Raw genomic sequence first — 18,682 nt, forward strand, 5'->3', positions numbered from 1 at the left:
CCTCCGACACACCACAAAGAGGCCGGGTTGTGGTAGAGCGCCGCGTGGCGCTCATGTGACGTCACGTGGGCGCCATTCTCTGGAGGCTTTCCCCGCCCACGCCAGCGCTGTTCTTTCTTTCCAGACCTCGCTGAGCAAGGGGTGCAATCATGGTGAGCGCGTCTGGCGGCGTTCAGGGCTTGACCATCCGCCGTCATCCGCCGCGATCTTGGGCCGGGGGCTTGCCAGAGGGGGGCAAGGGTGTCAGGGGTGTCCGAAGAAGCTGACTCCCGAGGCGGGGGAGACTACTTTGGGGGTCTGGGGACCCGGAATCGGTCAGGGTCACTTAAGTCTCCGGTCCCTTCCGCACCTCTTTATTAACGTTTCCATGAATAGATGACCAAACTGAGGTATGGAGAGATTAATATGATTGGGGCCACAAGGCCACCAAGTGGCGGAGCCGGATTCGGACCCAGGCTCTGGCCCCGTAGGCACTCTTAACCACTTGTCTTTGCCGCCACTACCGGCAGCTGCCGACCTGTCACTCATCAGCCTGGAGAGACGGGTTTTTTTGGGGAGTCGAGGGCCAAGTGCCCGGGCTTTGGGACCAGGCAGGCTTCCACTGGATTCTTAGCTCCCTGGCCACAGTGTTACCTTGGGGTAGGGCCTTGCTTTCCGGGCTTGTGCCCCAGTTTGCTCATCTCTCCACTAGGGACGCGGTCGTTCTATTGCCTGGGTTTGTGCGTTTTGGAAGAGGTAGTTCATAGGAAGTGTGCATCTGCAATAAAGCAAGTGCTGTTAACACCTAAGTAGCTGTTTACGATTATTAACGCGATCTTTAAAATCTCAATAACTGAGAAAAACAGGCAGAGATTGTAGTGGGAATTGTGGGGTTTCTTTAGCTCTAAGTTGGGAATAATAACAGAAACTACCCAATAGGATTGTTAGATTCAGGGAGATACTGAATGAAAAGTAGTTCTAGTTTGACACAGAGGAAGTTCTTTTTTAAAAAAAAGAAAGATGCATTGCTATCGTTATTTAGAGTCTGCCTTAGGTTTAAATGTTTTGGGTCACTCCAGGTGTGGGAGCCAGTTTTTAGGAACTTAAGTAATACTTAATGTTATAAAATACAGTTTCTAAAGAGTTGAACGTTCTTTTGCTGATGTAGTACTGCTCCTGCGTTAAGAGTTTTGACAGTTTGTTGTGTGCTGTGTGCTAAAAGTTTTGCACGTAGATTTGTTCCCTTTTTTTAAGTGTCCCTTGAGCCCCAGAGGTTTTTAAGTGACTCGCCCAGAGGTGTCCCGGTGGTGGAGCTGAGATTTGAGCTGTTGTCTCCAGAGACTTGGGCCCCCTTTGATCTTGGTTTCTGGGGTGAGTGATCTGCCAGATCCTGAGTCAGGTCCACGGTCTCCCCTTCACTCCCGTAGGGAGTTGACATCCGCCACAACAAAGACCGGAAGGTTCGGCGCAAGGAGCCCAAGAGCCAGGACATCTACTTGCGGCTGTTGGTCAAGGTGAGGCTGGGGCCTGAGTCCTTGGGGCAGGGCCACCTCAGAGCTGTGACTAGCAGCACTTCTAGTGTGTGTACCTGGCTCCTTCCAGGGGCCTGCAGGGCAGGCTCACACCTCTGGATCTGTCACTGTGTCCAGAGCTTCTGGAAGGTTCATGTTTCAGCCTCTGAGCTGTGTTCAGGTGGGGAGGGACTTTCTGGGTCCCTGGCCAAGAGGGACCTGGACCTGCTCTGCATCTTGAGCTCTGCGGGATATGGGAAAAGCTCAGTCAGTGGCTGCACAGCAGGCCACAGAAACCTTTCTAGCCTGAATCATCACTGATTTGTCTCTTCACTAGAAAGTAGGGGGTGGGAAGGGTGGGGTACCCCGGGTTCTCATGCCTCCCTTTCCCTTCCCCTGCAGCTGTACAGGTTTCTGGCCAGACGAACCAACTCTACCTTCAACCAGGTTGTGCTGAAGAGGCTGTTCATGAGCCGCACCAACCGGCCGCCTTTGTCCCTTTCTCGGATGGTGAGAGGTTGTTGCAGGGAGGACGTGGGGGCAGCTGCCTGGGAGTCAGCTGGTGTTACACTCAGTGGTGGGTACAAAGCTCTGGCCTTTGGTTGTAGCAGAATAGCCGTGGGCAACTGGCTTGGCCTTGTTTTCCCCCCTTGTGAAGCTAGTGGCTTCCTCTGAGGTTGTCCTGAGACTTATGTGTCTCACACAGGCGCTCTATAGGAGAAATCTGGTGAACAACCTGTGCTTAAACGTTTTCATCTGTGGGTTTTCCTAAGCTAGACCTGAGAAGTCTCCTTTTATTCAGGAAGGCATTTTGTGAGTGGGCTTAGCTTTGTCAGAGGGCATAACTGTCCTGGTCCTTGGGCTGCCTGAAGCGGGGGGATTGGATTTAAACATCAGAAGGGACTTTATCTCATTTTGTGCATCACCCCCCACCCGCCCGCCAAGATCCGGAAGATGAAGCTTCCTGGCAGGGAAAACAAGACAGCTGTGGTCGTAGGGACCATAACAGATGATGTGCGGGTTCAGGAGGTGCCCAAGCTGAAGGTGAGTGGGGTGTGGGCTCCAGGGCACAGTGGCTGGGTCAAGAGCACAAGCTTCAGGGTGGAGGTGTGCAGACCTGGCCTGCATCCTTGCTCTGCCATGTGGCATTGGGCCCATGATGTGTCCTTGGTCACCTTGGGGAGAGACAGGGAGCATTTAGGATTGAACAGCGGTGGTCACTGACACTAAGACCTGCCTGTTGATAGTCGGTGCAGCCCTGAGCAAGACCTTTCTGGCCCTCAGTTTCCTCGTATACTGTTGGCAGTATTTCCTTTCAAGCCAGATGACTGGGGTTCAGATCCGGCTCTTCGCTATTCTGTCACTTCCGGACAAAGTCCTTAATCTTTTAGGCTTCAGTTCACTTATACGTAATAACATGGAGGACCTTCTAGGGCTGTGGCGATCTTAGGTGAGTCTCTAGGTGTAAACAGTAAGAACAGCCACTGTTAACTTCAGAAGGCCCTCGTAACCATTGATTGTGTTACCAAGGAAGTAGTCGGGGCCACTGCTGGCCAGGGTGGTGGATGTTAAGTCCCAGCAGCCCCTGGGGTGCCGAGCAGTGGGCCCTGACCCCACCTGTACTTTCCCTCAGGTGTGCGCGCTGCGCGTGAGCAGCCGGGCCCGGAGCCGCATCCTCAAGGCTGGGGGCAAGATCCTCACCTTTGACCAGCTGGCCCTGGACTCCCCCAAGGGCTGTGGCACTGTCCTGCTCTCTGGTGAGTGATGCTTCATTGGCTGCTGGACTTGTGGGGAGCCCTGGTGGGGGGATGTGAGGAGGAGGTGGCCTGGCGTGAGCCATGTGATTCCTGGGGGGCTGGACCCCTTCCTGTGTGAGGTTAGGTATCGGGTCCCTGCCTTACCCACCCCCTCCCTATTCTTTCCCCAGGTCCACGCAAGGGCCGCGAGGTGTACAGGCATTTCGGCAAGGCACCGGGAACCCCGCACAGCCACACCAAGTGAGTATTAGGCCCCAGCCCCTCCTGCCCCTTCATCCCCGCAGCGTGGCCCTGTCATCTCCCCCTGCACCCAACCCCCAGGCCTGACACCCCACCAAACTGCTTCTGCTGTTTTGTACCCTAACTCACCCTTGGGCCTCCCAAGGACTACCACCTCACGTTACCCCCTTTTTCCTTTGCAAGTCAACTTAAATCTCTGCTCCTTGAGGTGTTGCACTCCAGCCAGTGCCTCAGCCAGCATCTCCCCGCTTTGGGAGCCTACATTCCGCCCAGCCTCAAGCCGACTCAGGTTGAGAGTCTACAGGGCAACCGCAGGCTCGTCAGCCACCCCTGACATCTTAACTGTTGCCCTGATCCTTCTCGGGTTGAGTGTGGTGCTCTCTGGGTTCCCTAACGGCCGCCCTGTGTCTCTCACCTCCGCAAAACAGGCTCACTCTCACTTTCTTCCTCTTCTCCCTGCAGACCGTACGTCCGCTCCAAGGGCAGGAAGTTCGAGCGTGCCAGAGGCCGACGGGCCAGCCGCGGCTACAAAAACTAACCCCAGATCCTACTCTGTTATTAAAAAGATTTTGGATGCAGATGGCTCTTTGTGTGTTATTGGGGGGCGGGGAGGGGATGGGGCCTGCTGGTGAGAATGTCTTCGGTTTGGGGGAATTGCACGCTGAGTCCTTGGAGACCAGTCCCTCCACTGCGCAGGGTGAGCTCCTGATCCATGGGTTCGCTGGAAGGCGGCCAGGCGGCCACTGCCTGCGCAGCGACTTGACCCTCCCTGGACCTAGAGGCCTTTTCTTTTATTTATTTTATTCATGAAACAGTAGTACACATATTGTTTTACAACGTTGCTTAACCTCACAACATGTCAACCCTCTTAACTTCTCAACTTTTTTTTTGGTGAAAATACACATAGCCAAAGGTACACCATTTCAAAAATTTCTACATGCACAGTTAAGTGACATTGACTACGCTCTTCCGATTGTGCTGCTATTCTCACTTAAGATGAAGACTTACAGAACAAAATAGTTTTTCGTTTAATAGTTACTACACGTGTTGCCTTAGGGGGCCTTTCGCAGCCCCCAGGGCCGAAGCGGAAACCCGGGTGGCAGTAGTGGGTAAGAGTTTGGCTGCTAACCAGAAGGTCGGCAGTTAAAATACACCAGGCGCTCCTTGGAAACCCTATGGGGCAGTTCTACTCTGTCCTATACGTCGTTATGAGTTGGAATCGACTCCCCAGCGGTGATGGGTTTTTTTGTTTGTTTAGGGCCAGGCCCCGCCCTTTTTAAAGGGCCTGCGTTGGCTGGCGCTCTGGCCTGCCGGAGGTGTGGTCAGGGAAGTGCAGAAGGGGCAGGGCTGCGGTGGGGGAGGGTGAGCATGGGAACAGGTGAGGTGCTCCCACTCCCCTGGGACCAGGAGGGCCGGCCTGTGGCCTCTGGGCGAGGAACCGGTTGAGTATGCTCCTCAGGCTGGGACCATCTAATCATCCCAGGCCCCACACTCCTAAACCTCCCCCAGGGGCCTGCGTCGGCCCTCCCCGTTCTGTTTACATAAGGGGCTGGGTTCCCCAGATCCCAGGCTGAAGCCCAATGAATGAGGCAGCGTACCGGAAGAACCGCAGAAATCCAGGCAGGAGGTCTCCGCGCCCGTCCTCCCCGGTCCTTGGAAAAGGCAAGAGAGGGGCTCGGGGGATGGAGACCTAGAAGCATAGAGGGTGCAACAGGAGTGAGGACAGGCCGGGGCGTGAGGGTGATCGGTGGGGTGCGGTTGCGGGGAGGGCGGCCTGGCTTGATTCCTACTCCTCTTTGCAGGGCTCTGAGCTGTGGCCTGAAGGAAGGGAGCTGGGGCTGCCCGGATTGAAACGAGTGGCCCCTGGCTGAAAGGGGCCCATAGTCTAGGGGTTTGGTCACGGGCCTCAGAGCGGCTGCTGGGGCTAAGGAGGGAGGCAGGCCAAGATATAGACCAGTGGATGGTCAGCTGGCTGGAGACACTGGGATTCAGGCAGAAATCCGGGCTGGGGTCAGCTTGGCCAGGGGTCAGCCCAGATCCGTCGGCAGCCTGAAGCAGCTCTGTGGCTAGGGAGACAGCCAGGGCCAGCTGGCCTGAGAAATGGTGGCTGGTTGGTACCCCCCAACCTCAATGGCCTGTTGAAGTCATGGACTGTTTCTATAATGATGAGAACCTGTGTCCAGTGCATCACTCTCTCCTGGAGCAGCCCGAGGGTCTGTGAGGGTCTCTAGAGGAAGTGAGGTCCCTGACTGACAGAGGGGAAGACTGAGGCCTGGTCTTGGCACTGGGGAAGGGCGATGCCTGCAAGGCTGAGAGAAGGCCCCAGGTGATCAACTGGTAAGAGCTAGTGAGCTGGTGGCAGCAACTGACTAGAGAAACTGGTCAGGTGGTCAGCCAGCTAGATCTGTGGAGACAGCTGGACAGCCACCAAGATTGTCAGACAGAAGCAATCAGTGTCTGCCAAATAGTTGGACAGGTGGTCATAGAGGGTGAGACGTGCTATTGGCCAGGGGTACAGACCTTTCCCTTAGTTGGGGACAGCTGGGGGATCAGACACAGGTAGACAGACTCTTGCCTGGAGATGGTTGGATAGTCAGCCACACCTTCACCTCAGACTGTTGGGTGGCCAGCTTTACCAGTCTGAGAGACTGAGGGGTCAGCCAGTGCGGGGTTGTGTGGTCAGGCAGAGTGGCCAGCTGTTGGGTGGCACAGTTGGAGACAGTGTCAGGTGGTCATTCTGACCAAGAGAGGGCCAGTCGTGGGGTCAGCTAGACATCAGGGACAGGTGGCAGGAGAGCCAGGCTATCACAGTGTAGCTAGGCCAGCAGGTGGTTGGCCTGGGCAGCCTGAGACGCCGCGGTCAGTGGACACTTGGACTATTAAGTTGTCAGGACCGTGAGCAGGGAGCCACTGGGACTTTGGCAGGGCCACCGTGGGAGGCTCCAATGGCTGCCTAGTGTCAGCCAGTCAGGAGGAGGCCCCCCAATGGTCAGTCACCCAGAGACAGTCAAGCCCTCGGGGACCCAGCCTCACCTGAGCAGACCACTATGGCAGCCTCCCAGCTGGCTGCGCTGGAAAGCGTGGAGTTGGGAGCTGGAGGGTCGTCATTGACTGAGTCCAGCCCGGGCTTCCTGTACTCGGAGGGCCAGCGGCTGGCGCTGGAGGCCCTGCTGAGCGAGGGTGCGGACGCATTTGAGGCCTGCGTGCATCGAGAGCAGGTGCAACCCTTCCTCAGTGCGGAGGAGATCCGAGGCCTGGCAGCCACAGCAGAAGACTGGACAGCAGCCACGCAGGAGCTCGGCGGGGTGTCAGAAGGAGCTGCCATCGCCACCAGCGGGGCCACAGGGGGCAGCCTGACCTACTGGCCTGGCCAGTCGGAGGAGCCAGCGCCTGTACTGCGGCTGGGCTGGCCCGAGGACACCGCCTGGAGAGGCATCACCCGGGCCCAGCTGTACACCCAGCCGCCTGGCGAGGGCCACCCATCCCTCAAGGAGCTGGTGCGCCGGGAACTCCAGGCTGCCTGCAAGGTGGGTGCCTCTGGGGCCTGGGGTCTGTTCCCCACACCCAGCTCCTGGGACCTGGGTGTCCATGTCCTCTGGAACTTGGGCATCCCCACTCTTGCTCTCCTGGGACCTGGGAACCCACACCCCTGCCTGCCAGGCCCTGAGGGCCTATATCCCCTGGGACCCATACCCCTGGACCCAGGGGTCCACACCTCCCAGCCCCCAGGACTCAGGACCTGATATCCACACCCCCTCAGATCTGGGTGTCACCCTTCCTGCTCTAAGACCTAAGATCCCTTAGGTGTCTGTGCCCCCTGTACCTGACTCTGACTCATCCCCGGTCTCAAGCATCCATTCCACCCCTTCCCCGCCAGGCCAGGTGTCTCCACCTTCCCCCCAGGGAGGGCCCAGGCACCCCCTGCAGCCCCCTGGACTGCCCACCCTCTATTTAACAATCTTAACGTCAGCCAGCTCTCGCACGAAGAGTTTCAAGCGCGTGGGTTAATGAGTATAATCCTCACTAGGAGTCCCTAGGTGGTGCAAATGGTTAATGCTCTCGGCTTCTAAACGAAAGGTTGGCAGTTTGAGTCCACCCAGGGGCACCTCAGAAGAAACGCCTGGTGATTCATTTCTGAAAAATCAGCCATTGAAAACCCTGTGGAGGGCACTGAGTTAATGGTGGTGGAATAATTTGGAAAACGAGGGTGAGCATGGTGGCACAACTTGAAGAACGTAATCAAGATCACTGAATTTCACGTGTACAAGTTGTTGAATTGGTGTGTTTTGTTGTGTATATTTTCACCACAATTAAAAAAAAAACTCTTGTGGAACAGAGTTTTACTCTGACACACATGAGGTCGCCATGAGTCAGAACCAACCTGATGGCAACTTGTTTTTTAGAGCCCTATGTGGTAGAACTGTTTGTGTGCCTGTTGAGGAAATGAGGAAACTGAGGCACGAGAACATTAAGTCTCTCACCTGTAAGTGACTGAGCGGGGATTTGAACCCAAGCCACTGCATTGTTGAGTCAGGTTTCATCCAACCAGTTACCATGAAGTCCATTCCGACTCATGGCGACCCCATGTGTGTCAGAGTAGAACAGTGCTCCATAAGGTTTTCAATGGCTGATTTTTCAGAAGTATATTGCCAACCTTTCTTTCAAGGTGCCTCTGGGTGGATTCGAACTGCCAACCTTTCAGTTAGCAGCCGAGCACATTAACCGTTTGTGCTACCCAGGGATTTCACCACCACTACTTACAAGATCCAGGCCCTCAGCACCCCCAGTCCTCAGAGCTCCCGTTGGTGGCTGCACAGGCCACCTCTCCCACCCTAGCACCCAGAGCCTCCCAGGGGATCAGATGCCCAGTGACTCAGAATGCCCTACACGGGTGTCAGGTGCATTTGGGCCCATAGTCACAACTCAAGGAACACTGTTCACATTGTAGACACGTGCTGTGTTGTAACAGCTTTCCAGCAGTTAAGAGTTAAGTGTCTTGAGGAATAGAGTCCTGAGTGGTGCAAATGGTTAATGTGCTTGGTTCCTAACCGAAAGACTGGTGGTTCGAGTCCACCCAGCGGTGCCTCGAAAGAAAGTCCTGGCAGTCTACTTCTGAAAAATCAGCCACTGAAAACCCTATGGAGCACACTTCTACTTTGACACGCACAGGGTCACCTTGAGTTGGAATCGACTCGACAGCAACTGGTTAACTGGTCTTGAGGAAGGGCTCCATCTCCCCTCTTCACACACAGGCCCCTTCTCCCGCAGACAATCTGGGATCCCCCTTGGGCATCCCACTGAGGCCAGGCCCTCAAACTCCCAGCCGCCAGTGTACCTCACCCACCCCCCCAGGACCCTGATGCCCAGTCCCTGCCATCTCAGTGCCCCCAAACCCAGGCTCTGTCTCAACGCCCTTCCCACCCCCAGCTGGTGGCCGTGGTCATGGATGTGTTCACTGACCCAGACCTGCTTATGGATCTGGTGGATGCCGCCACGTGCCGCTGGGTGCCTGTCTACCTGCTCCTGGACCGCCAGCAGCTGCCTGCCTTCCTGACTCTGGCCCAGCAGCTGGGCGTGAACCCCTGGGCCACCAAGGTAGGGGCTGGCCAGCGTTCCCTCCCATGGGGCTGGAGGCAATGCGGGTAGCAGAACCTTCCATGGGATCCTGGGTCATACATGCTAACTGAGAGGGTCCCTGAGATCTGATGCCCATGGCTTTGGGACAAGTGGAACTGGAATGTTCCATGAGGTTCCACGCCACCAAGTTGGGGTACTCCTAGCAGACCCCTGAGGCCTGATACCTGGTGTGCTGGGGAAGCTGGGACAGATCCTTCTGTGGAGTCATGGGCCACCTAAGTGGGACCAGCCTGGAGTGACCCCCAAGCTCTTGGCACTGAGTGGGGGTCATGGGGTGTGCCTCACCCCAGAACCTGGACATCCGCGTCGTGCGGGGCTGCAGCTTCCAGAGCCGCCAGCGGAGGCAGGTGAGCGGCCACGTGCGGGAGAAGTTTGTGCTGCTGGACGGTGACCGGGTCATCTCGGGATCCTACAGGTACAATTCCCCCACGCCTCACCCCAGGCGCCACCACCCTTCAGCCGGCATCCTGTACCCAAGCTGCCCTCGGCACACTCAGATTGCCCTTAGTGTCCCCTTTCCAGGCCTCTGTTTCCTCGTCTGTAAAATGGGTTCAAAACGCCCTTCCTCCCCTGGAGAGAGGAGGTGTTGGGGGGTGGAATGGGAACTGGGTGCAGGACCTGGCCCTGTCACGCTGGCCTGTTTCATGGCCTTGGGTGAATCTTTACCTCCCTGATAACCCCAGGTTTCCTCATATGGAAAACTGGGCTGACAGTTTGTGTAGGGGGAGTTTCAAAGCCAGGAATACCAAATGTGAGTCCTAGCTCTGCCTTCTGGAAGTGACTCCACCTTTCTGAGTGTCTGTAAATGGCCCAGCCAGCGGACGGGCTCAGTTGCCTCCTCTCCTTTCTTTGGGATCCAACTGATCTGTTCCAATCCTAGCTCAGCCATTTCCTAGCTCTGTGACTGACACTGGCCCAGTCTGAACCTCCGTTTCCTCATCTGGAAAGTGTGAGTGATCACAGCACAGAGGAGACCATGGACCTGGAGCCAGAGAGCCTGGGTTCAAATCCAAGCTCTGCCAGTTACTACTAGCTGTGTGACTTTGGGCAAGTTACTTTACCTCTCTGTGCCTCAGTTTCCCCCTCTAGAGAACGAGATAATAGGATTACTGCCTCTAGAGCAGGGTTTCTCAACAGTGTCTCTGCTCACATTTTGAATCATATGATTCTTTGCTGTGGTGGGGGCTGTCCTGTGCGTTGTAGTATGTTGAGGAGCATCCCTGGACTCTAACCACTAGATGCCACTAGCACCCCTACCCTGAGTCATGACAACAAAAATGTCTCCGGACATAGCCAGATGCTCCCTGGGGTGCAGACACACCCTCACTGAGAACCACTTGTTCCAATCAGAAACCAAACCTATTGCCATTGAGTCAATTCCGACTCATGGCAACCCCGCGTGTTAGAGTAGAACTGCTTCATAGGATTTCCTAGGCTGTCATCTTGACCAGACTTTTCTCCTGCACTGTCGCTGGGTGAGTTCAAACCGCCAACCTTTCAGCTGGCAGTTGAGCACAGACCATTTGCACCACCCAGGGACCTTGTTCTAGAACAATGGTCTTCAAACTTGAGCAGCATCGGAGTCACCTGGATGACCTGAAAACCCAGGTCACCAGGCGCCACCCCGAGTGTCCAATCTGGCTGTTGTTGTTAGTCTGACTCGTGGCGACCCCGTATGTCAGAGCAGAGCTGCTCCATAGGGTTTTCAAGGCTGTGACCTTTCAGAAACAGATCGCCAGGCCTGTCTTCTGAGGTGCCTCTGGGTGGACTCGAACCCACCAACTTTTTGGTTAGTGGCCTAGCATGTTAACCGCTGGAACTTTTTGGCTAGGTGTCAAGCACTTAATCATTTGCAGCATCCGGGGACCCCCAGAGGAATTTGAAACCGCTAGCTGTAGACCTGGCAGTCTGCTTCCATAAGGATTACAGCCCTGGAAACCCTATGGGGCAGTTCTACTCAGTAGGGTTGCTGTGAATCAGAATCGACTCCAGGCCAATGGGTTTGTTTGTTTTTGGTTTTGGGGACTCCCCAATTCAGCTGGGCATGGGGAATTTACATTTTAAGCAAGTTCCCAGGTGATGCTGAGGCTGCTGGCCCAGGAACCTTGATGAAGTGAGAAGCGCTAGGGTAGAGACTGGGTGGTTTTGAGTAGAGTAGGTTGCCATGAGTCAGAATTGACTGAAAGGCACCTAACAACAGCAAGGCGCGACCTCCCGGCTCTGCGTGAGGGCTCCATGAGAGGGTGGTGCCTGGCCTGTGACATAATCAGCGCTCCATCAGTGTCAGCTGTCCTTTATTTCTTTTTACCATATTTCATCGATTCTAAGGGGTGCCACCGACGTTAAGTGACATCTGGTTCACATGCAAAAAGAGGCGCGTCTTAGAACCAATGAAATACAGTAGCACCATCGCACCAGCTCTCTGGGCTCCCCACCAGCACATCAGGCCCATGGGGGCTTCTCCTGAGGGACAGCCCCAGAATGGACCAAGCCAGGGCCACAAGAGGTTATCCAGGGCCTCAGGCCATTTAATGGGGGTAGAGGGCGGAGGCAGGGGCTGCAGGGAGCAGCGGAGCTGGGCAGCCAGGCCCAGGCCCCGTCCTGCCCCCGGTGGTCACAGCGACTATTGGAGCAGCAGAAGCAAGCCCAGTGCCAGGCCGGTCGTGGCCCCTGCCGTCCCGGTGCCCGCGGGCCGGGGGGCTGCGTTGCACAGGTTGCCATAGCAGCAGGTGGTGACGAGGCTGTAGGTGACGCCCATGTAGCTGACGGGCTGCTCGTGGCCACAGCTGGTGGAGCGCAGGCAGCCTTTGTTGGTGATGGGGCCCAAACCCGGGGCCACCCCGTAGCCCGTGAAGCAGTCCTCCTCTTCGCTGCAGCTCATGTACGTGCTGGGGCAGTGCAGGGAGTCGGTCGGCTCACAGAAGAAGCAGTCCTTGACGCTTCTCGTGCCTGGGGGCAGCGCCAGCACCAGCAGCAGCAGCCAGCCGAGGACCATGGCGGCCTGGCGGCGCCGACAGTGCCCAAGCCAGGCCGGGGCCTTCCTGGACCTCGCGGGACGGCTGAATGGCGCTCTGAACACCCAGGAGACTTTGGCCCGTCAGCCGGGCCTCCCAGGGTCAACGGTTGGAGGGTCCTTGGTTTCCGACACGCGCACTGCGTCTCTCTCAGGAGTTCTGTTATGGTTTGGCTCTCAGGAGTCCCCAGGTCGGAGATAAGCCAGTGGCCGCTGCCCAACCGGGGTCTTTATGAAGCGGAATGGGGTGACCTCACAGAACCCTCGGGGTTCCCACTGGCTGCTCCGGGGGTGAGGTCGTTGGTGGGGGAGGGGAGGTGTCACAATCCGAGGGGAAGCTTTGCAGGCTGACCTCCCGGGGAGTGAGGACACTGGCACCCTACAAAGGTAAGGACGCTCTGTGGTGTGCTGGCCGCAGTGCTGAGGGCTTACTCACCCCACCCCCACTCCATGGTGACCACTGCTCTACCAGTTCCAGTTGATGTTGAGCTGATCCTGACTCATGGCGACCCCATGAGTATCAGAGGACAACTGTGCTCCATAAAGTTTTCAATGGCTGATGTTTTGGAAGTAGATCGCCAACCAGGCCTTTCTTCCGAGGTGCTTCTAGGTGGATTTGAACTGCCAACCTTTCAGTTAGCGACTGAACATGTTAGCCATTGGCACCACCCAGGGACTCTATCCTGCTCTGTTGTTGTTAGGTGCCGTTGAATCGATTCCGACTCATAGCGACCCTACAGGACAGGGTAGAACCGCCCCATAGAGTTTCCTAGGCAGAAATCTTTATACGAGCAGATTGCCAGGTCTTTCTCCTGTGGAGCTACTGGGTGGAGCTACTGAGTTTGAACTGCCAACCTTTTGGTTAGCAGCCGAGTGCCTAACCATGCGCCACCAGGGCTCCTTCCATCTAGCTCTACAGATGGACAAGCTGAGGCTCAGGAAGTGGGAGTCCAAGGCCCCCTGACCTAATATGAGAGCTATGTTCATTTAACTTCAGGGGAGGCCAGGAGAGAAAAAGGCATTTACTGAGCACTTACTATGTGCGTGAGTGGTCCAAACGATTTACGTGTAGCTGTTAACCATGGTGGACAGGTTTCAGCGCAGCTTCTAGACTAAGACTAGGAAGAAAGGCCTGATGATCTGCTTCCATAAAGATGACAGTCAAGAAAACCTTATGGAGCACAGTCCTACTCTGTAATACACGGGGTCTCCATAAGTCAGAATCGACTCAGTGGCAACGGGTTTTTGTTGGTTTACTGTATGGCAAGACTTTCGGTAACAATGTGTGCTTTCAGTAACAACCACCGTGATAACAGGTAATAGTAAAGGCACAACAGCTTTTAATATTTACCTCATGCCGGACCTGCTACCCATCTTCCCTCATTTGAATCTTCCTACGTTTCGACTCCATATTACAGATGAGGAAACCGAGGCATGGGGCAGGCGCACCCAGAACTTGGCACACAGCAAAACCCGTTGCCGTGGAATCGATTTCGACTCATAGTGACCCTATAGGACAGAGTAGAACTGCCCCATAGGGTTTCCAAAGAGTGCCTGATGGATTTGAACTGCTGACCTTTTGGTTAGTAGCCACGAAGCCACCAGGGTTTCCGGCACACAGTAAGCGTTTGATAAATGCAGTCAGTCTAGGAAGCAGCTGCTGAGTCTTAAAACAGTCCCTGTGGGTGTCAGAAAACTTTTCTTGTTGTTAGCTGCTGTCAAGTAGGTTCTGACTCCTGGCGACCTTATGTACAAAGAGTGCAGTGTCGCCCTGTCCTTTGCCATCTTCACGATCACTGGTGTGTTCAAGTCCATCTTTGCGGCTCTTGTGCGAGTCCATCTCACCTAGGGTCTCCCTTGCCCTCACTGGCCCTCTCCGTCACCAACATGATGTCCTCCTCTGGCAATTGATCCTTCCTGATGACATGTCCAAAGCAAGAGAATCAGACAATATTCTGTTGTGATCCGTAGGGTTTTCGATGGCTGATTTTCGAAAGTAGAGCCCCAGGCCTTTCCTCCTAGTCTGTCTTAGTCTGGAAGCTCTGCTGAAACCTGTCCACCAAGGGTGACCCTGCTGGTATCTGAAATACCAGTGGCCTAGCTTCCAGCATCATCGTTGTTGTTACTAGTTTTCGTCAAGTTGATTCCTGCTCATGGCGATGCCACGTGTGCAGAGTAGAACTGCTCCAGAGGGTTTTTAAGGCCTTTCAGCGGACTGCCAGACCAGTCTTCCGAAGTGCCTTTGGGTGGGTTCAAACCACCAACCTTTCAGCTAGCAGTGGAGCGCTTAACCATTTGTGCCACCCAGGAACTCTTAAACCAAAAACCAAACCAAACTGGTTGCTGTTGAGTTGACCCTGTAGGACAGAGTAGAACTATCCCATAGGGTTTCCAAGGAGCAGCTGGTGGATTTGAACCGCCAACCTTTTGGTTAGCAGCTGAACTCTTAACCACTGTGCCACTAGGGCTCCAGGAACTCCTAGCCACATGCCAGACTGAGGCCTGAGGTGTTCCACGTTGGGGACAGGGTAGAGCCCAGGTTTAAACCCAAGCCTGATTCCAGATGATAATTTAAGTATCTGTTAGCTTGCCTTGTCCTCACATCAACCCTCTGGGTTTGGTACCGGTGTTCCTCCCATTCTACAGAGGGGGAAGCTGAGGCTGGAGAGGCTGCGGGTCTTGCTCCAGGTCCATAGCCTGCCCTGGGACCAGGTTGGGGACCGGGGTGGGGTCAGGCTGGGGCTGTGCGGATATCCTGAGCCCCCTTCCATGCCCCCAGCTTCACGTGGAGCGACGCCCGCCTGCACCGCGGCCTGGTGACCCTGCTCACTGGTGAGATCACCGACGCCTTCAGCCGAGAGTTCCGGACGCTGTACGCGGCCTCGTGGCCGCTTCCGCCCGCGCCTGCCCCGGGACCCTTCATCAGAGTCCTGGGGGGACTGCAGCTGGCCCGAAGCCCGCACCACGTGGCCTGCCGTCGCTCTGTGGCACCCCCGTCGCCGCCACCCGATGAGCCACTGGCCCGCCGCCTGGTTGCCTGCCGTATCTCAGAGGGGGACAGGCGGGAGCTCCCCGTCGCCCCTGGGCCAGCACTCAGCGACATACTGAGGAGCGTGCAGCGCGCCCGGACCCCGAGCGGCCCCCCAACTCGGCCCAGCCGCTCCCTGTGGGACCTGAGCCGCCTATCCCAGTTGTCAGGCTCCAGTGATGGTGACAACGAGGTGAGACCTGGTGGCTGGCCTGAGAGAGAACAAGAAAATCGGAGCCCAGAGAGGGGAAGGCACTTGCCTAAGGTCCCACGGCTTCTTGGTCCCGACTCTGAACCACTCAGAGCAGGATGCGTTTTTGGGGGGCCTGCTGGTGCCTGGAGCCCTGGTGCCGCAATGGCTAAGTGCTTGTCTGCTAACCTAAAGGTTGGTGGTTCAAACCTACCCCGTGGCTCTGTTCCTGTAAAGACTGCAGCCTCGGAAACCCTATGGGGCAGTTCTACTCTATCCTGTGGGGTCGCTATGAGTCAGAATCAACTCGACAGCAATGGATTTGTTTTATTGGGTATGGAGAGGTCTAAGGAGCCCTGGTGGTGCAGTGGTTGAGTGCTTGGCTGCTAACCAAAAGGTTGATGGTTCAAACCCACCAGCTTCTCCATGGGCGAAAGATGTGGCAGTCTGCTCCCATAAAGATTACAGCATTGGAAACCCTATGGGGCAGTTCTCTGCCCTATAGGGTCTCTATGAGTTGGCATCCACCACAGCAGTGGCTTCACTGGGTGCCTGGCTGCAGGGATTTGAGGAACTGGACGCTCTTCCACAGATAGGAAAGCAAAGCCACTCACCCACTCACCTAAGTTTATAATTGCACCATCTTTCTCTTGCATTCCTACTGTGTGCTGGACAGATAAATGCTGGGTGACCAGGAAAGAGACCCTGAGAACCCTGTGGGTACTCCTGATATGACATCCCAGTTGTGAGAGCCCAGGGAGCAGGCAACTTGTTTTCTCTGAGGCTCAGTGTTCTCATCTAGGAAATGGGCTGAGTAATGGTCCTTATTCTGTTTGGCTGGGTCAGGGAGGATGGGATGAGATAAAAGAGTAACAACAGCACATTCACGAAATGGAATTTATTTGTATTTATGTCGTTGCCTCATCCTCCAGCCCAGTGAGGCAGTACTCTGATTATGCCCATTTTACAGATGGGAAAGCTGAGGCTCAGAGAGGTCAAGTCACTTGCCCAAGGTCGAAACAACGAACTTTTGTGGCCACTTTTCCGTAGTGCCATGTGCTTTCACCAAGGTGACCTAATGTAACCTTGACCCCAGCCCTCTGAGGTGGGTGTGACTACAGCTCTCCCCCTACCCATTTCACAGATGGGGTAACTGAGGTGCCAGAGAGGGATTGGAACTCAGCCCTGGCTACCTCCCAAGCAGGGCATTTAAATGCTCTGTTCTCTGGCTTCCCAGATTAGAGAAACACATGGGGACGGTTAGGGAAAAGGGGCTTGGAGGCCTCAGAGTGGCCTCCGGGAGGCCCTGAGCAGATGACTTTTCTTTCCAAGCCTGTTTCCTCAGGTATGAAGTGGGCTGTTGAGAGGGTAACATCAGGGCCATGTAGGGGCTACAGGTGGCCTCGCTCTGTGAGCTGCGTCCCCTTTCAGCCTCAGTTTCCCTATCTGCTAAGAGGGAGCCAGGGGCCTTTCCCAAGGGTGAGGGAGAACTGTCTGAGGAATCCCAGTCAAGGCAGGCTGAAGCCCAGAGGAGAAGGACGGGCAGGGACAAGGGCAAGGTCCTTACCTCCACCTGGTTCCCAGCCGCCCTCACCCAGCATCGCCTCCTTTGGCAAATATTTGCTCCTCCCAGACAGCAGCCAGCTGCTTCCTGTTCCTCCTCAGCTGCAAAGCCGCAGGTGGGAACCCAGCTTCTTGCTCCCTCTGTGAGTGTGGGGGACCCAACCTCCCCTCACTTCCCTCCTGGATCTAGAGGCTCAGGGGCCTCCTCACCTCCCTCAGAGTTCTCCACCCACTTCCCTCCTTCCTCCCCTCCCTCCTTTGTCATCTCTCCCCCTCCCATCTCATCTCCTCCCTCTCTCCTTGCTCTCCTTTCTCCGGTCTCACCTCCTTCCTCTCTCATTGTTCCTCCTCCCTCACCTCTGCCCTTCTTATCTCCCTCCCTCAGCTCCTCCATCTTTCACTTTCCTCTCTTCCCCCCTCACCTCCTTCCATCCCTGATTCTGGGCCCCCGGAGCCTCCTTTCACCTCCCTCTCTTTTCCTCCACAGCTCAAGAAGTCCTGGGGCTCCAAGGACACCCCTGCCAAGGCCCTGATGCGGCAGCGGGGCACTGGAGGGGGCCAGGGGGGTGAGGGGGACCCCCGCCCACTGGCCCTGCCCCTGATCCCTGCCCACCCCCACCGCCTCCGATACCTGTCCCCGACACGGAGAAGGTTTGGTGAAGGTACTCCGCCCAAACTCTCGGATCCTAGAGGCCTCTGGCAGCCAGACAGGGCCGCCTGGGCAGGACTCGGGGGGCGACCTTGACAGGACGGAAAGCCCAGCCAGGCCGAGGCAAGCTGGGCAACCACCGGGCTCTGTGTCAGCCCAGAGCACCCTCCCCGCCCCACACACCTCCTTGCTGCCCTGCCTTGGATAAGGCTTCTGGCCTCAGGGTCTGGAAAGCAGTTGGGATTTTTTTTTGTTTTAACATTTTATTGTGTTTTAGGTAAAAGTTTACACAGCAAATTAGTTTCCCATTCAACAATTCATACATAAATTCTTCTGTGACGTTGGTTGCTGTCCTTGCAATGTGTCGGCACTCTCCCCATTTCCACCCTGCCTTCCCTGTTTCCATCCCTCCAAGTTTCCCGGCCGCTCCTTGCCTTCTTATCTTTGCTTTTGGGCAAATGTTGCAGGTTTGGTCTTGTATCATTGATTGTTCTATGGAGCACATTACTCACGGGTATTATTGTTTATTGTATAGGCCATTCGACTGTTTGGTTGAAAGATGACCTCTGGGAGTGGCTTCAGTTCCAGATTAAAAGAGTGCCTTAGGGCAATAGTCTCTGGAGTTCTTCTAGTCTCTATCATCTGGTCTTTTTTACAAATTTGAGTTTTGCACTACATTTTTATGGGATTTTTTTTTTTAAACTTTTTCCAGTCCTGGGATGGCGCAAACAGTTAATGCATTTGGCTGCTAACAAAAAGGCTGGCAGTTTGAATCAGCCCAGAGGCAATTTGGAAGAAAGTCCTGGCAATCAACTTCCAAAAAACTAGTCTCTGAAAACCCTGTGGATCTCAGTTCTAACTCTGACACACATGGGGTAGCCATGAGTCAGAGTCAGCAGCTGGTAGAACATGGGCAAGTCCAGAGCCAGCCCTAAACCTCAGCACCACAGTCTAGAAAATGGGTAGAAACTATAGACTAGCTATGGATTCTATAACAAGGCGCGTTGCATTTTGGGCCTGGGTGTGGCCAGACAGAGTGGGTAAGTGGGGAAATGCCTGGTCTGAGGAGAGGCCTGGCTGAGTGGCCCCCAATGCTGGAATTGTCTGGGGTGAAG

At 55.5% G+C, this 18,682-nt stretch overlaps 3 protein-coding genes across 3 annotated transcripts; 2 read left to right on the top strand and 1 right to left on the bottom strand.

Moving 5' to 3' along the window:
* Positions 1-19: 19 nt before the first annotated feature.
* Positions 20-4,063, top strand: RPL18 (ribosomal protein L18). The gene is made up of 7 exons (XM_004381687.2): positions 20-152; positions 1,407-1,493; positions 1,893-2,000; positions 2,436-2,534; positions 3,124-3,247; positions 3,418-3,487; positions 3,950-4,063. Exons 1-7 carry the CDS (start codon positions 150-152, stop codon positions 4,023-4,025), a joined length of 567 nt encoding a protein of 188 aa, XP_004381744.1. The 5' UTR covers positions 20-149; the 3' UTR covers positions 4,026-4,063.
* Positions 4,064-6,534: 2,471 nt separating this feature from the next.
* FAM83E (family with sequence similarity 83 member E) lies at positions 6,535-17,663 on the top strand. The gene is made up of 5 exons (XM_004381688.1): positions 6,535-7,014; positions 8,915-9,082; positions 9,415-9,539; positions 14,917-15,358; positions 17,406-17,663. Exons 1-5 carry the CDS (start codon positions 6,535-6,537, stop codon positions 17,661-17,663), a joined length of 1,473 nt encoding a protein of 490 aa, XP_004381745.1.
* Positions 11,748-12,119, bottom strand: SPACA4 (sperm acrosome associated 4). Its single transcript, XM_004381689.1, has one exon. It carries the CDS (start codon positions 12,117-12,119, stop codon positions 11,748-11,750), a length of 372 nt encoding a protein of 123 aa, XP_004381746.1.
* Positions 17,664-18,682: the final 1,019 nt, after the last annotated feature.

The sequence above is a fragment of the Trichechus manatus genome, unplaced genomic scaffold, assembly GCF_000243295.1.
Source record: "Trichechus manatus latirostris isolate Lorelei unplaced genomic scaffold, TriManLat1.0 scaffold00087, whole genome shotgun sequence".
Classification (NCBI taxonomy): domain Eukaryota; kingdom Metazoa; phylum Chordata; class Mammalia; order Sirenia; family Trichechidae; genus Trichechus; species Trichechus manatus.

Excerpts from the sequence above, each read along its gene's own strand:
- RPL18 (XM_004381687.2), top strand. Across the intron at positions 1,494-1,892 it reads ACTTGCGGCTGTTGGTCAAG|CTGTACAGGTTTCTGGCCAG; the intron begins GTGAGGCTGGGG and ends CTTCCCCTGCAG. Across the intron at positions 2,535-3,123 it reads AGGAGGTGCCCAAGCTGAAG|GTGTGCGCGCTGCGCGTGAG; the intron begins GTGAGTGGGGTG and ends ACTTTCCCTCAG.
- FAM83E (XM_004381688.1), top strand. The coding sequence starts at position 6,535 with ATGGCAGCCTCCCAGCTGGCTGCGCTGGAAAGCGTGGAGTTGGGAGCT. Across the intron at positions 7,015-8,914 it reads AACTCCAGGCTGCCTGCAAG|CTGGTGGCCGTGGTCATGGA; the intron begins GTGGGTGCCTCT and ends TCCCACCCCCAG. Across the intron at positions 9,083-9,414 it reads TGAACCCCTGGGCCACCAAG|AACCTGGACATCCGCGTCGT; the intron begins GTAGGGGCTGGC and ends GCCTCACCCCAG.
- SPACA4 (XM_004381689.1), bottom strand. The coding sequence starts at position 12,119 with ATGGTCCTCGGCTGGCTGCTGCTGCTGGTGCTGGCGCTGCCCCCAGGC.